General features: G+C 42.5%; 1 protein-coding gene and 9 non-coding genes across 10 annotated transcripts; all 10 read right to left on the bottom strand.

Moving 5' to 3' along the window:
* Positions 1–390: 390 nt before the first annotated feature.
* LOC142994953 (U2 spliceosomal RNA) lies at positions 391–581 on the bottom strand. Its single transcript, XR_012961455.1, has one exon. It is a non-coding gene; the product is annotated as a U2 spliceosomal RNA (small nuclear RNA).
* Positions 582–1,975: 1,394 nt separating this feature from the next.
* On the bottom strand, positions 1,976–2,091 carry LOC142994961 (U5 spliceosomal RNA). Its single transcript, XR_012961463.1, has one exon. It is a non-coding gene; the product is annotated as a U5 spliceosomal RNA (small nuclear RNA).
* Positions 2,092–2,423: 332 nt separating this feature from the next.
* Positions 2,424–2,587, bottom strand: LOC142994968 (U1 spliceosomal RNA). Its single transcript, XR_012961469.1, has one exon. It is a non-coding gene; the product is annotated as a U1 spliceosomal RNA (small nuclear RNA).
* Positions 2,588–3,151: 564 nt separating this feature from the next.
* Positions 3,152–3,342, bottom strand: LOC142994954 (U2 spliceosomal RNA). The gene has a single exon (XR_012961456.1). It is a non-coding gene; the product is annotated as a U2 spliceosomal RNA (small nuclear RNA).
* Positions 3,343–3,953: 611 nt separating this feature from the next.
* Positions 3,954–4,117, bottom strand: LOC142994946 (U1 spliceosomal RNA). The gene has a single exon (XR_012961449.1). It is a non-coding gene; the product is annotated as a U1 spliceosomal RNA (small nuclear RNA).
* Positions 4,118–5,991: 1,874 nt separating this feature from the next.
* Positions 5,992–10,286, bottom strand: LOC142994672 (scavenger receptor cysteine-rich type 1 protein M130-like). Its single transcript, XM_076145483.1, has 7 exons — positions 10,098–10,286; positions 9,483–9,775; positions 9,024–9,353; positions 8,322–8,621; positions 7,451–7,759; positions 6,489–6,800; positions 5,992–6,171 (listed from the first exon to the last, which is right to left on the bottom strand). The coding sequence occupies exons 3-7, from the start codon at positions 9,334–9,336 to the stop codon at positions 6,158–6,160; spliced, it is 1,248 nt and encodes a 415-aa protein (XP_076001598.1). The 5' UTR covers positions 9,337–9,353; positions 9,483–9,775; positions 10,098–10,286; the 3' UTR covers positions 5,992–6,157.
* Positions 10,287–11,980: 1,694 nt separating this feature from the next.
* Positions 11,981–12,096, bottom strand: LOC142994962 (U5 spliceosomal RNA). The gene has a single exon (XR_012961464.1). It is a non-coding gene; the product is annotated as a U5 spliceosomal RNA (small nuclear RNA).
* Positions 12,097–12,424: 328 nt separating this feature from the next.
* On the bottom strand, positions 12,425–12,586 carry LOC142994950 (U1 spliceosomal RNA). The gene has a single exon (XR_012961452.1). It is a non-coding gene; the product is annotated as a U1 spliceosomal RNA (small nuclear RNA).
* A 562-nt stretch (positions 12,587–13,148) lies between these two features.
* Positions 13,149–13,339, bottom strand: LOC142994955 (U2 spliceosomal RNA). Its single transcript, XR_012961457.1, has one exon. It is a non-coding gene; the product is annotated as a U2 spliceosomal RNA (small nuclear RNA).
* A 611-nt stretch (positions 13,340–13,950) lies between these two features.
* LOC142994945 (U1 spliceosomal RNA) lies at positions 13,951–14,114 on the bottom strand. The gene has a single exon (XR_012961448.1). It is a non-coding gene; the product is annotated as a U1 spliceosomal RNA (small nuclear RNA).
* Positions 14,115–15,256: the final 1,142 nt, after the last annotated feature.

The following is a 15,256-nucleotide window of genomic DNA, read 5'->3' on the forward strand; positions in this document are numbered from 1 at the left end:
AGAGGCATAGTATGTGAACATCCCAACGAGCGATACTATCATGCAATGTGTTTAAAAGAAAGCGCAACATGCTTTCCCGATCTACGACAAACTGGCGCCTTATCCAGGCTGTAAAACCCCGCCCCCGCCCTGTTGAGACAATGGAGGCATGATGTCACGACGATATAACATATGACACGATTGCAAATGCTTTTCATAAACAAATCCACCGAGTTTCTGGTTAAATGTTGATATAACTTATCAATAGCTTCTACGGTAACAGCCGAGAGCACAGTTGAGTTTTTACGTTTGATTCAGGGAGAACGGGAGGAAAACAAAACGACACCTTAAATGATCGCTATGGCACAAGCTGTCACTGACAGAGAATGATAATTGGTATTTAACATCGTGAGGGGGTGCACCGTTCCTGGAGGTACTGCAATACCAGGTCGATGCGTGGAGTGGACGGAGCAAGCCCCTATTCCATCTCCCTGCTCCAAAAATCAATTTAATATATGGTCCCCGGGTAGGGGACGTATCAGATATTAAACTGATAAGAACAGATACTACACTTGATCTTAGCCAAAAGGCCGAGAAGCGATGCTGTTAAAGGGCGGAGCAGAGGGAGTCTATCCCCGCTCACACACACCAGCTCACGGTTCAGACAGATTGGGGGGGGGGGGGGGGTGTTCAAGACTACAACATAGCCGACATCACAGTCATTGGGTGGAAAAATTATGTTGATCAAAGTATAATACAGATTAATTCAAAACGACTTTTTCTTAACGGTCACTTCCTGCCCTCTTACTGCTGGTAAACTGCCAAACTGCTCTATGCGTTACTCATGAGTGAACTCATGCTAATCATTCGAGTGAATGTGGCGGCCTCTTATGGACAGAACAGATAACACCTGAATAACGCAGGCCAACTAGAAAATGTATAGCAGGGGTCTCGAAAATTTTTGTCTCCGAGAGCTACTTTGACAAAATAAAAGTGTCTAAGAGCTACTCATGTTTAACATTATTAATAACATTTATCCACATTGCTGATTCTCCACCCAAACCTGCTGAACATCTACATCATGTTGATATCCAACACTAAACTTACATTTTGTATCAAAATTGACTTCAATTCAGCAACATTAGCTTGTTTTTTTTTCTGTGTACATTTTCAGTGTCAAGCTCACACTAATAAATTCACATCGTTTTATCTCATAGAAAACTAAAATTATTATTTATTTATATTATTAGCTTCTTATTTTGCTATTTTACCAATATTTACAAAAACAGCCGGCCCCTTTTTATCCGGCTTGTTTCTCAACGACACATGACGCCCCAGAAAGTCTTGTGAAAAGTTGCTCTGGTCTTTGTTGAGGTGGCGCTCCACAGACACATTCGCACCGCAAAAGAGACACGCACACATTTGTCATGCACATTCGTACATCTTTTTAATTCCTCATAAAAGGTTTGTCTTTTTATCTGGGCTATTTTCAAGGTGGTCATCGTCAAGTCCCGCGTGCCCTTGCCAGCCAAATGTTACTGTGTCACGTGACAGCAGCCTCATTTATTAGCAGATTGGTTTGTAATCAATTTGTGAACAAAAGGGGACCGGATGTCTGTAAAGTTGATTGGATAGAATTTAAACAGCTTTATCAAGTGACCATGTGTTGTCAAATGTAAGTATTCTTTGAACCTTTCATGAGCTACTCAGAACCGAGCGACCTGTAGGAGCCTGCTGAGGTCAAGTGACGTATATACATGTATAGGTCCAATCTTCCTCTTACACCTTAACTTAGACAATATAGGACATAAAGAAAAATATCGCCTTTGAGAGTTAAGTGTGCGAAAATGGGCTATACAACTATTAATAGATTGGCTTGACTTGGGTGTGGTGCTTCACATTGACAGAGATCACACAGCATTGAAACTGCATGGACTCCATACAGGCAATCACCTGTTGTGTCCAATGATGTATTTTTTCTTGATCACAGTCAGGAAGCCCCACAATGAAGCAGGGCATCAAAAAATTGGTTGAAACTCTTAATGTTCCTCTCCACGGAAATCTTTAGTAAAAGGCGAAAGATTTATGCGATCTGAAGAGAACCCAGAGTGTACTGATTATTTAGAGTTAGAGTGTAGGACCCTATTCTCTGCCTCTCTGCTCTCTATTACGGTTTTCAAGACTGCTTTTCCTCTACAAAGATTGAAGACTTTGAACGCCACTTACAGCTCAAACCTGCTTCATGCAGAACATCAAGTCAGCCTACTGCATATAAACACTATACATTTAAGTTTCTTTGTTTTGCAGGAAATGATTCCGATCCTTTTACAAACACTTATTCCTATGTACAATAAAGGACATCAAAATACGGTTTAAACCACATTTTTCATTCGTGTCCATTATCTGATGTTTATACATATCAAGTTTGTATTGAACACATTCATCAGGGGAGAGCGCGAACGCAGTCCCCCACTACCAGAAATTATGCAATCGAGATTCCCACATTTGGGGAATTCGCAGGGGTCAGCACAACCGGAGTGCAATGGCTGAGCCTCGCCCTGGGTGAACCACCTTCATGATCATGGTATCTCCCTTGCCAGGTAAGTATAATTGATATGGTCACAGATGCTGCTCTCATTCTCAGAAGTACAGCTCTGACTCACGGTCACAGAGACTCGGCACACACAACACATTCACCAGAAGCTATTATGGCTTACACAAGAATGCAAAAAAAGGGACACAGCCTATCGATTGAAGCAAATATACGCTATTAACGCTTAGAGGCATAGTATGTGAACATCCCAACGAGCGATACTATCATGCAATGTGTTTAAGAGAAAGAGCAACATGCTTTCCCGATCTACGACAAACCGGGCGCCTTATCCAGGCTGTAAAACCCCGCCCCCGCCCCGTTGAGACAATGGAGGCATGATGTCACGACGATATAAAATGTGACACGATTGCAAATGTTTTTCATAAACAAATCCACCGAGTTTCTGGTTAAATGTTGATATATCTAACCAATAGCTTCTACGGTAACAGCCGAGAGCACAGTTGAGTTTTAACGTTTAATTCAGGGAGAACGGAAGGAAAACAAAACGATACTTTGAATAATCGCTGCGGCATAAACTTTCACTAACTTACAGCATGACAGTTGGTATTTAACACCATGAGGGGGTGCACCGTTCCTGGAGGTACTGCAATACCAGGTCGATGCGTGGAGTGGACGGAGCAAGCCCCTATTCCATCTCCCTGCTCCAAAAATCAATTTAATATATGGTCCCCGGGTAGGGGACGTATCAGATATTAAACTGATAAGAACAGATACTACACTTGATCTTAGCCAAAAGGCCGAGAAGCGATGCTGTTAAAGGGCGGAGCGGAGGGAGTCTATCCCCGCTCACACACACCAACTCACGGTTTAAACACAGAAAGGAAAATACAATAAAGCCGGTGAAACAGTCACGGTATGGCACCTAAGATCAACGTTACTTAAAAAGGTCGCGGATCATCAACGTCTGTGCACTTATTAACTTAATACTCGCCAAAGGCATATGTCTTTATACAGTCAACGTTATGAATTAGAAGATTTGAATATCCGGTCAATACGGGTGCTTAGCGCTGAACAAAACCGCGGTTGTTTAAGTCTGTACAGCACACAGCGTGTCGACTACGGGTCACTTTCTGCTTCGTTGCTGCTGGGCAGCTGCTTTGACGGTTATCGACACCCGCTGGTCAGGAGTGTGAACAACTCATTTGAATTTAACACAGGAGTCCTTTGAAGGAAGAAAAACAACGTATGTATGAGCGTTAACGCCCTTCACAATAGATGGCGCTCTAGTAACTTATAACATCCAGTCAGAGTTTAGATTGATTGTTCTTGTTTTATTTTTAAATTGGGAAAGAGTGAGTTCAAGCAATCCGTAACGCGTATTAAGAATCAACTCGGAATATTTTCTGTTAAACACATTCATCAGGGGAGAGCGCGAACGCAGTCCCCCACTACCAGAAATTATGCAATCGAGATTCCCACATTTGGGGAATTCGCAGGGGTCAGCACAACCGGAGTGCAATGGCCGAGCCTCGCCCTGGGTGAACCACCTTCATGATCATGGTATCTCCCTTGCCAGGTAAGTATGAGTTGCTGTCGTCACAGATGCTCGACTGTTTCACAGACGTTCCTCAGCGACTCACGGTCACGTCACTAATTCACACGCCATGAATGGCATGTACCAGACGCAGCGACGCTTTGTGAATGTTTCGTGAATAAACACACCAATCTTTACGTGACCGCTCTCATACTTTATGATCAGACGATTTGCGATGTTATCCTCGATTAAATACACATTCCCATCATGCAATGCGGCATTGCATCTCAATCTGTTCCTCGAAAGTATCATTTTAAGCTTTAGGCTTCTACGAGAATGCAAGAAGGGCACCGGGCAAAAAGGGTATCGATTTAAATGAAGCAAACGAAATTGATGCTCGTAATGTTGTTTAACCGACGTCAATCAGATAAATGAAAATGAAAAGACGGGTAGTAAACATAGGGTAAACACCAGTTCCCACTTCCGTCACTGCTGGTGGGTAGCTGGCTTTAGGTTTACTGCCCCCTGCTGGCCTGGAATGTGAACTACTGTTATGCAAGCATGATTCCTATTCCAATTAGCGATGTTGCGGTTACGTAAGACTTCGAATTTCACACTAATAAAAAAGGGGAAATGATTCATTTTCTAAATAAAACAATTATTTTCACATTAGAAACACACTCTTGGTCTTAACCAAAATGCTGAGAAGCGACGCAAGAGAGAAGGAACTAATATGAATAGTAATATAAACTCAATCAGTTAGGCAACCAGCACTTTAACACAGCGTTAAAACAACAAATTCCCCTGCACAACAATTTAATATGGCACGATAAAAAAAGTTGTTTAAAAGCGCGTCTACTCGTCTAAAACCCCGAAAAGTTTAGCGAAAGCGAGCTTCCCCTTTTAGCATCGACGTTAGACGTAACGTTACTTAATTTTCACTAGTTGAAAAAGGCTGCAGACATGTTGTAAAGTAAAGTTCGTTTTTTTCTGTTATTTTGTTTAAAGCAGTGAGTTTTCCTTACTTGCTGTGTTGAATCTTCTTCGTTTGCTTCAAGTTCGGAGTGGGGGGATGGTCTGCCGGCTCACCTGGATACTCCGTCGGGGTTCTTCCTTGCGCTTGTGCAGCTTGCCCCTGGGCTCCGGGGTCATGAGTGGGGGTGGGGTTGGTCTTCTTGTTGGAGGTACCCGAGGTGCTTCTTCGGGGGGTGCTTTCTCTTTTCCTGCAGGGACAAAACGCTCACACCTACTGGGCTGTCTGTGTAACTACATTACAGAAAAGAGAGCTCAGAAGAAGAATCTTCCTCACCTGTGCTGGGTTAGAAATTACTGACACAATGATCCTGCGACGACCACTGTCCTAAACTAAATACAGATTAAAGCGAATGAGAAGATGGATTTTAGATGGTTGCAACACCTCTAATACTGTAGCTAAATACCTGCTGAGAGCTCGTGTTCATGCTGTCACTTTCCTCTGGATCTACAATGAGACATACGAACAGCTGTCTGACTAATAAATACCAACAGGATGCAGATACCACAGCAGATTAGATCAGAGCATCAGAGACCTGGGGAGGCTCCGGGTTTGATGAGGTTTCTGCAGGTGGTCTGTTGCTGGATGAACTTCTTGGCGTCCTCGAGCTCTGCCACAGCTCTCTCATGCCCTCTCCTCAGATTCTCCACATGAGCCACCATGACCTCTACGGCTCGACTACACTCGTGTTTTGCTAATGTGGCGGTTAGGTTCGACAAGTATTGCTCATCCGCGTCATTTCGCGTGTACTTACCTCGTCATTTTGGTGTGTAATTCGTTATTTCATACCTGCGGGTTATTCGATTTCAGGGTTTTAGTCCGTTTGATGTGACACGCTGCTATCACACAGAGCTAAAAATGAGGAAATATTAAAACATATTTAATAATACATTTGAGTGGTCACTATTTTTCGTGTTTTTATTTTGTCTTTAAGCTTCTTCTGAGAAAAATAGTCCTCATCAACCATGTAGAGCCTGTCCTGCTCAATGGCACTCCAATAGCTCTCCACCCACTGCAGGCACTAAAATGATAGCTTGAGGTCCTCAGATGTGGCATTTTAGTCCTCATGTCCTGGTGAGATAAAGCACATGTACATGTTTATGCCTTATTACTTTCAGTTATCTTTTTCATATCATTATCATATCTTTACAAGACAACTAGAAGTTATCAGAATGTATTGGGAATATTTAGAGATACTTAGAGAAAATGAATAAAAGTCTTCAATGAGGGTCAGTGTTTGCGAGGGCCCACTAAATTTCAGTACTGGTCAGTCTGATGGTGGCACTATAATAAGAAAATGTAACCTTTTGCTCATTGTCTCACTCTTAATTTTTTCCCCGTGAGACACTTTACCCAATGCAGGACACTAGTTATGGTGTATATCTCACCTGTACAAGTCACATGAATAGCTGTGGATGAATACACCTGACTCACAGTGCCACAGTCCATCAGAGCAGACTCAGAACCATCGCAGTCAGAAAGAAAACGCAACATCGAACCTTGGTGTTCAATCTTGTCTGCTTTGGTTGCAACAGCAGAGCCACAGCCGATCTGTTTACATACTAAAGAAGCATGTTTCAGGTCCCAGACTGTGGACTGGAAGCTCAGCATTCCCCAGCCATCCTTGAAACCCAGATGAACAATTCCAGAGCAGTAGGCCTCTGTACCATCCTTTGATTTCAATGATACATCTGTATTATCTGACAAGAAATCACACAATGTGAACAGGTAAATAGAGGTCACATGCAGTTTATGCAAGCTGAGAGTCATCATATCTCTCAGAAGATTTTTTTTTATATATGGACATTTGCAGTAGTGGTATTAGTTATCAAAATAAAAGTAGTATTATCACTACACCAAAACTCCTGCACTGCTTTCACTAACAGCGGCACTATGACAGGTTTAGTGCCCTGTAAGGTTGTGTTGTTGTCATTTGTTGAGATTTAGATTAGAGTTAGATTTCTTGATTAAACCTGTCTGTCTGACTGTCTATCTTAAACCATATCTACTCCAAAGACAGGTCAACTTTGTACTTAAGACTTAACTACAGTGCAAATTTAATGATAAAATTGGGTGGTTAGGAGTAAGATGGTAGCATTAGAATGTCATTGTGTGCAATATTCTATTGATTGAAGCCAACTATGGAACATGTCACTTGTCAGGGTTTTTCCTTCTCTGCCATTAAAGAGTACGAAATAAAACAAAATAGATCAGGATAAAAAAAAGTGTGAAAGAAGCAAAGGCAAAAGAAATTCAGTTTTCAAAGTTGAGAACATTTCATAAAAGTCTCCACATAATGTCTGATCAGTAAATGATGTACTTCTACCATTGCCGAAGTCCAGTTTCCTACCTTCCACAGTGAGATAGAGGCTCCTGCTCTCAGATGATTGGTTAAGATAGTGATACACACAGCTGATGGGTCCCTGGTGGTTTTGTTCTACAGCAGGTATGTGGAAGAGAGCAGAGTGATTGACAGCGGGCTGGGTGTCTTTTTTAATTTGGTTGATGAGGAGACTGAAGTGACCCCCTGGGAACAGTGGCGGCATAGTGCAGTTGATGTTGAAGCTGTGACCCCTGAACATCCTCACTCCCTCCTGCTGATCATCAATGAACCCCTTCATGAAAGAGTAAAAGCTGAGGGTCGGCGGGATCAGGACATCTGCAGACAGAAGACACAACTGTAAAAAGGGACAATCACAGGTAGCATTTGTTGATTGAAGAGCTCTTACCCAACACAGCATGTATTAGCTAAGTATGGGTTTGTATTTTGTTTGCATTTGAGCAGAATTACTCAAACATTTAGTAAACTTGACACAACGGTGTTAAAGGATGGGGCGGATACCGAGCAAAAGGGGGGGACAGGATTCATAAAAAAGAGTCATTAAAATCAGGCTTTCTTCCATATTTCTTTATTCAAAACTAAAGTACTAATAGAAGGGGAAGGAAGGGGAAGAAAGGGGACGAAAGGGGGAAGAAGAAAAGCGACTCACATGTGGGTGTGTGGGCTTAAACCCTCTGTTGAATTTCTGTTTATCTCATCCTAGTTAATTCAAAAGTGTTGAATCGACCAAATATTATTAGTGACCTTCTAATATTATCCATTTACTGCAACAAAATCGTAGATTGATTTATACAAAAGATTAGCAGTGTGTAACAAATGAAGGACTTGGCTCACTTAAAACAATAAGTTCCCTGAGACGGCAACAAACACGTCACCTCACCTGAGCAGGACACGTGAACTGTTGAAGAGGAAGGCCATTCCTTCACCGCGCCACACGCCTTCAGTGCAAACTCAGAGCCATCACAGTCCGATAAGAAGCGCCACACAGGCTGGACCTCCATTGAATCAATGTAACCGGTTGACACAGCAGTGCCACACTTCAGTTGCCTGCAAACTACAGCTGCTTCCTTCAGAGTCCAAGAGTTCTTCTTGTTGCTCACAGGTCTCCACACACTCCGATGCTTCACCTCCAGTCTGCCAGCACAGCGGCTTCCATTCACCAGCCTCACATCACGGACCTCTAGAATGAAATGAAAACTGCACTGACTATGCTTCTGTATAATTAAAGTGATTCTCTGGCAATTTTACAAGAAGGTTACTGACATTGTTTTGTTTTGTAAGTTAGAGCATGTTGGAGATATTTACTGTTCCATTTACAAGGTTCATAGGTCACTGAATGCAACTGGAACCCTGAACTATTTCCACAGCAAAGATTGAAGTTCTGATTAAGTTCTGTGCTTACTGATGAAGCAGATAGTTGTTTACATGCACTTTAAACCTTTGATTATACTGCAATTAACACACCTCCGTACTTAGACTTACTCAAACATAGAGGATGAGCTTTCTTGTTTGAAACATTATAGGTAAATAATCAACATTTGTATGGATTCAGCTTTATCTATTGCACTGGTTCCTTTCATACCCTTTACAATGATGTGAAGCTTCCTTGGGGAGGAGAAAACTTCTGGTCTGTGTTCATTGTTGTAGTCACACTCATAGGTGTCGTTATGAGAATCATCTGCAGCAGGAAATGTAAAGGAGGCAAATTGATGTGTTTCAGGGTCTGAAGGCTTTTCAATGTATATATTTCTAGATGTGAGGCGGGCGCTGGATGCATTGAAGCGTCCATCAAATCCGCAGTGGATGTTGAAGCTGTGGCCTTTGAAGATCGTCAGAACATCATCGTCAATCCAGTTAAGTTCAACTTCACCATATGTGGAATACACCTCGACCATGGGTGGCCGCGGGTGTCCTGCATAGAAAACAAGAGTCAGGGACGGTTCTGTATATAGTAGTCTTAGTTCAAGGTTATGTTAGTCTATCTGCCTAAGTTCCATAGTAAAGAAGGAATGGTGTATAAAGGTATAACATGACTTGTTACCTCTGCAGGCCAGATGGGTGTTGATGGTTTCACAGAATCTGGTGGAGAGGGACAGTCCCTGAGACGTTTCTCTGTGCCTTTACATTGCAGCTCGTCGACCCAGATTGTCTTTTGGCTCAATTCATTAGTAGACCCAATTAAGGAGTCAAGAAACCCACAGCCAAGTTCACGACAAGCAACTTCTGCATCCAACTCATCGAAGACATCAGAACACACTGCAGACCAGGAACGTTCGGACTTGATCTGAACATGACCGGAGCATCGATCACTCCCGTCTACCAGCCTCACCAACTCTGCAGAGAGCGAGAGAGAGCGAGAGAGAGCGAGAGAGAGCGAGAGACCAATGACAATATTTAAAAATTAAAACTTGCCTCCCCCAAGGCCGTTTGTATCGTAGGTTTTTCAGATATGTACATACGATCCAAATACAACCACACAACCACCACCATTTTGTAGCACAAATAATGCCAATTCAGTGAGTTAACAATTTTGTATGCAGTCTAACTGTAACACTAGTTAACCATAATGCACTTTAATGACAAACTAACCTACATGTGGGCTCGTTCTTGAATGTTTATGAGTCATTTGTTCTGCTAGGGTGCCGTTCTTACTCACCTTGTTTTTTCTCAGTTGTGACACCAAAGGTTGCCATCGTCAACAGAACAAAATAGCAAAATGAGCATTGGGGAACCAAAATCCGCTGGTTTGTGAACATTTACCTTTTGTCTGACCTCACAAAAACCAAACCTGAACCACCAGACACTCAGTGATCACAACAGGACTGCACTCTGTCATCACAGTGTGCATTGATTCCTCCAGATCGACCTGTTGCCTCACCAGCGTGTTCATATTGACTGTTCCTGCCACGTGCAAACTGAGCCCCAACAATTATGAACAACCAAAGCATGAAAGCAGACTTTTAAGAATGTCGAGTCAAAACTCATCGTCTCACAGATGGAATGACAAAACAAAAAGATTACAATCCACCTAATGGGGAAATGGCTAAACCATGGCAAGGGCAGAAGTTGAAACCTTTGTAGAGGCAACATGCAGCTCCAGAAAGTAACTTTGATCCATACCAGGGCAGAAACATACATTAGACATTTCCTCTAATCCCGCCTCTGTGGTGCGGCTCACTATATGACAGCATGACCTTAAGTACATGACCTTAAGTAAGAACCCCATCATGGCCACTGTGATCTCCTGTTGATGATATGCGAGTGTGAGATTCTGCTTCTCATCCCTTTCTGTCACAGCTGATTCAGAGCGGTCTTGGTGCATTTAAAGAAGGAGCTGGAGCTGTATGGGGAATTTAACAAGAATGAATCCAACCACTAGATGGAGACAAGATAAGTTTGTGCAGTCCAAGTGATTCCACAGCCTTAGAGAGCCAAGGATGAGGCAAAGCAGCAGACACCAGATCACACAACAGGTGGCACTGAATCGAGCAGATCAAGGGAGAAACTTTTTGTGTCCGAGAGCTACTTTGACAAAATAAAAGTGTCTAAGAGCTACTCATGTTTAACATTATTAATAACATTTATCCACATGGCTGATTCTCCACCCAAACCTGCTGAACATCTACATCATGTTGATATCCAACACTAAACTTACATTTTTATCAAAATTGACTTCAATTCAGCAACATTAGCTTGTTTTTTTTTCTGTGTACATTTTCAGTGTCAAGCTCACACTAATAAATTCACATCGTTTTATCTCATAGAAAACAAAAATTATTATTTATTTATATTATTAGCTACTTATTTTGCTATTTTACCAATATTTACAAAAACAGCCGGCCCCTTTTTATCCGGCTTGTTTCTCAACGACACATGACGCCCCAGAAAGTCTTGTGAAAAGTTGCTCTGGTCTTTGTTGAGGTGGCGCTCCACAGACACATTCGCACCGCAAAAGAGACACGCACACATTTGTCATGCACATTCGTACATCTTTTTAATTCCTCATAAAAGGTTTGTCTTTTTATCTGGGCTATTTTCAAGGTGGTCATCGTCAAGTCCCGCGTGCCCTTGCCAGCCAAATGTTACTGTGTCATGTGACAGCAGCCTCATTTATTAGCTGATTGGTTTGTAATCAATTTGTGAACAAAAGGGGACCGGATGTCTGTAAAGTTGATTGGATAGAATTTAAACAGCTTTATCAAGTGACCATGTGTTGTCAAATGTAAGTATTCTTTGAACCTTTCATGAGCTACTCCGAACCGAGCGACCTGTAGGAGCCTGCTAAAGTCAAGTGACGTATATACATGTATAGGTCCAATCTTCCTCTTACACCTTAACTTAGACAATATAGGACATAAAGAAAAATATCGCCTTTGAGAGTTAAGTGTGCGAAAATGGGCTATACAACTATTAATAGATTGGCTTGACTTGGGTGTGGTGCTTCACATTGACAGAGATCACACAGCATTGAAACTGCATGGACTCCATACAGGCACCTGTTGTGTCCAATGATGTATTTTTTCTTGAACACAGTCAGGAAGCCCCACAATGAAGCAGGGCATCAAAAAATTGGTTGAAACTCTTAATGTTCCTCTCCACGGAAATCTTTAGTAAAAGGCGAAAGATTTATGCGATCTGAAGAGAACCCAGAGTGTACTGATGGTTTAGAGTTAGAGTGTAGGACCCAATTCTCTGCCTCTCTGCTCTCTATTACGGTTTTCAAGACTGCTTTTCCTCTACAAAGATTGAAGACTTTGAACGCCACTTACAGCTCAAACCTGCTTCATGCAGAACATCAAGTCAGCCTACTGCATATAAACACTATACATTTAAGTTTGTTTTGCAGGAAATGATTCCGATCCTTTTACAAACACTTATTCCTATGTACAATAAAGGACATCAAAGTACGGTTTAAACCACATTTTTCATTGGTGTCCATTATCGGATATTTATAAATATCAAGTTTGTATTGAACACATTCATCAGGGGAGAGCGCGAACGCAGTCCTACTACCAGAAATTATGCAATAGAGATTCCCACATTTGGGGAATTCGCAGGGGTCAGCACAACCGGAGTGCAATGGCTGCGCCTCGCCCTGGGTGAACCACCTTCATGATCATGGTATCTCCCTTACCAGGTAAGTATGAGTTGCTGTCGTCACAGATGCTGAACTGATTCTCAGAAGTACAGCTCTGACTCACGGTCACAGAGACTCGGCACACACAACACATCCACCAGAAGCTATTATGGCTTACACAAGAATGCAAAAAAAGGGACACAGCCTATCGATTGAAGCAAATATACGCTATTATCGCTTAGAGGCATAGTATGTGAACATCCCAACGAGCGATACTATCATGCAATGTGTTTAAAAGAAAGCGCAACATGCTTCCCCGATCTACGACAAACTGGCGCCTTATCCAGGCTGTAAAACCCCGCCCCCGCCCTGTTGAGACAATGGAGGCATGATGTCACGACGATATAACATATGACACGATTGCAAATGCTTTTCATAAACAAATCCACCGAGTTTCTGGTTAAATGTTGATATAACTTATCGATAGCTTCTACGGTAACAGCCGAGAGCACAGTTGAGTTTTTACGTTTGATTCAGGGAGAACGGGAGGAAAACAAAACGACACCTTAAATAATCGCTACGACATAAGCTTTCACTGACAGAGAATGATAGTTGGTATTTAACATCGTGAGGGGGTGCACCGTTCCTGGAGGTACTGCAATACCAGGTCGATGCGTGGAGTGGACGGAGCAAGCCCCTATTCCATCTCCCTGCTCCAAAAATCAATTTAATATATGGTCCCCGGGTAGGGGACGTATCAGATATTAAACTGATAAGAACAGATACTACACTTGATCTTAGCCAAAAGGCCGAGAAGCGATGCTGTTAAAGGGCGGAGCGGAGGGAGTCTATCCCCGCTCACACACACCAGCTCACGGTTTAAACCAAGAAAGGAAAATACAATAAAGCCGGTGAAACAGTCACGGTATGGCACCTAAGATCAACGTTACTTTAAAAGGTCGCGGATCATCAACGTCTGTGCACTTATTAACTTAATACTCGCCAAAGGCATATGTCTTTATACCGTCAACGTTATGAATTAGAAGATTTGAATATCCGGTCAATACGGGTGCTTAGCGCTGAACAAAACCGCGGTTGTTTAAGTCTGTACAGCACACAGCGTGTCGACTACGGGTCACTTTCTGCTTCGTTGCTGCTGGGCAGCTGCTTTGACGGTTACCGACACCCGCTGGTCAGGAGTGTGAACAACTCATTTGAATTTAACACAGGAGTCCTCTGAAGGAAGAAAAACAACGTATGTATGAGCGTTAACGCCCTTCACAATAGATGGCGCTCTAGTAACTTCTAACATCCAGTCAGAGTTTAGATTGATTGTTCTTGTTTTATTTTTAAGTTGGGTAAGAGTGAGTTCAAACAATCCGTAACGCGTATTACAAAACAACTCAGGAAATTTTCTGTTAAACACATTCATCAGGGGAGAGCGCGAACGCAGTCCCCCACTACCAGAAATTATGCAATCGAGATTCCCACATTTGGGGAATTCGCAGGGGTCAGCACAACCGGAGTGCAATGGCTGAGCCTCGCCCTGGGTGAACCACCTTCATGATCATGGTATCTCCCTTGCCAGGTAAGTATGAGTTGCTACCGTCACAGATGCTCGACTGTTTCACAGACGTTCCTCAGCGACTCACGGTCACGTCACTAATTCACACGCCATGAATGGCATGTACCAGACGCAGCGACGCTTTGTGAATGTTTCGTGAATAAACACACCAATCTTTACGTGACCGCTCTCATACTTTTATGATCAGACGATTTGCGTTGTTATCCTCGATTAAATACACATTCCCATCATGCAATGCGGCATTGCATCTCAATCTGTTCCTCGAAAGTATCATTTTAAGCTTTAGGCTTCTACGAGAATGCAAGAAGGGCACCGGGCAAAAAGGGTATCGATTTAAATGAAGCAAACGAAATTGATGCTCGTAATGTTGTTTAACCGACGTCAATCAGATAAATGAAAATGAAAAGACGGGTAGTAAACATAGGGTAAACACCAGTTCCCACTTCCGTCACTGCTGGTGGGTACCTGCCTTTAGGTTTACTGCCCCCTGCTGGCCTGGAATGTGAACTACTGTTATGCAAGCATGATTCCTATTCCAATTAGCGATGTTGCGGTTACGTAAGACTTCGAATTTCACACTAATAAAAAAGGGGAAATGATTCCTTTTCTAAATCAAACAATTATTTTCACATTAGAAACACACTCTTGGTCTTAACCAAAATGCTGAGAAGCGACGCAAGAGAGAAGAGACTAATATGAATAGTAATATAAACTCAATCAGTTAGGCAACCAGCACTTTAACACAGCGTTAAAACAACAAATTCCCCTGCACAACAATTTAATATGGCACGATAAAAAAAGTTGTTTAAAAGCGCGTCTACTCGTCTAAAACCCCGAAAAGTTTAGCGAAAGCGAGCTTCCCCTTTTAGCATCGACGTTAGAAGTAACGTTACTTAATTTTCACTAGTTGAAAAAGGCTGCAGACATGTTGTAAAGTAAAGTTCGTTTTTTTCTGTTATTTTGTTTAAAGCAGTGAGTTTTCCTTACTTGCTGTGTTGAATCGTCTTCGTTTGCTTCAAGTTCGGAGTGGGGGGATGGTCTGCCGGCTCACCTGGATACTCCGTCGGGGTTCTTCCTTGCGCTTGTGCAGCTTGCCCCTGGGCTCCGGGGTCATGAGTGGGGGTGGGGTTGGTCTTCTTGTTGGAGGTACCCG

Source organism: Genypterus blacodes, unplaced genomic scaffold (genome assembly GCF_046128005.1).
Source record: "Genypterus blacodes isolate CSIRO-AG114 ecotype Tasmania unplaced genomic scaffold, CSIRO-AGI_Gbla_v1 ptg000030l_1, whole genome shotgun sequence".
NCBI lineage: Eukaryota > Metazoa > Chordata > Actinopteri > Ophidiiformes > Ophidiidae > Genypterus > Genypterus blacodes.

What these genes read in the sequence shown, in the direction of transcription:
- LOC142994672 (XM_076145483.1), bottom strand. Translation starts at nt 9,336, where the DNA reads ATGGTCGAGGTGTATTCCACATATGGTGAAGTTGAACTTAACTGGATT. An exon ending in GCTTCACATCATTGTAAAGG is followed by an intron (nt 8,622 to 9,023) that starts GTATGAAAGGAA and finishes ATTTCATTCTAG; the next exon opens with AGGTCCGTGATGTGAGGCTG. An exon ending in CCTCTATCTCACTGTGGAAG is followed by an intron (nt 6,801 to 7,450) that starts GTAGGAAACTGG and finishes ATTTCTTGTCAG; the next exon opens with ATAATACAGATGTATCATTG.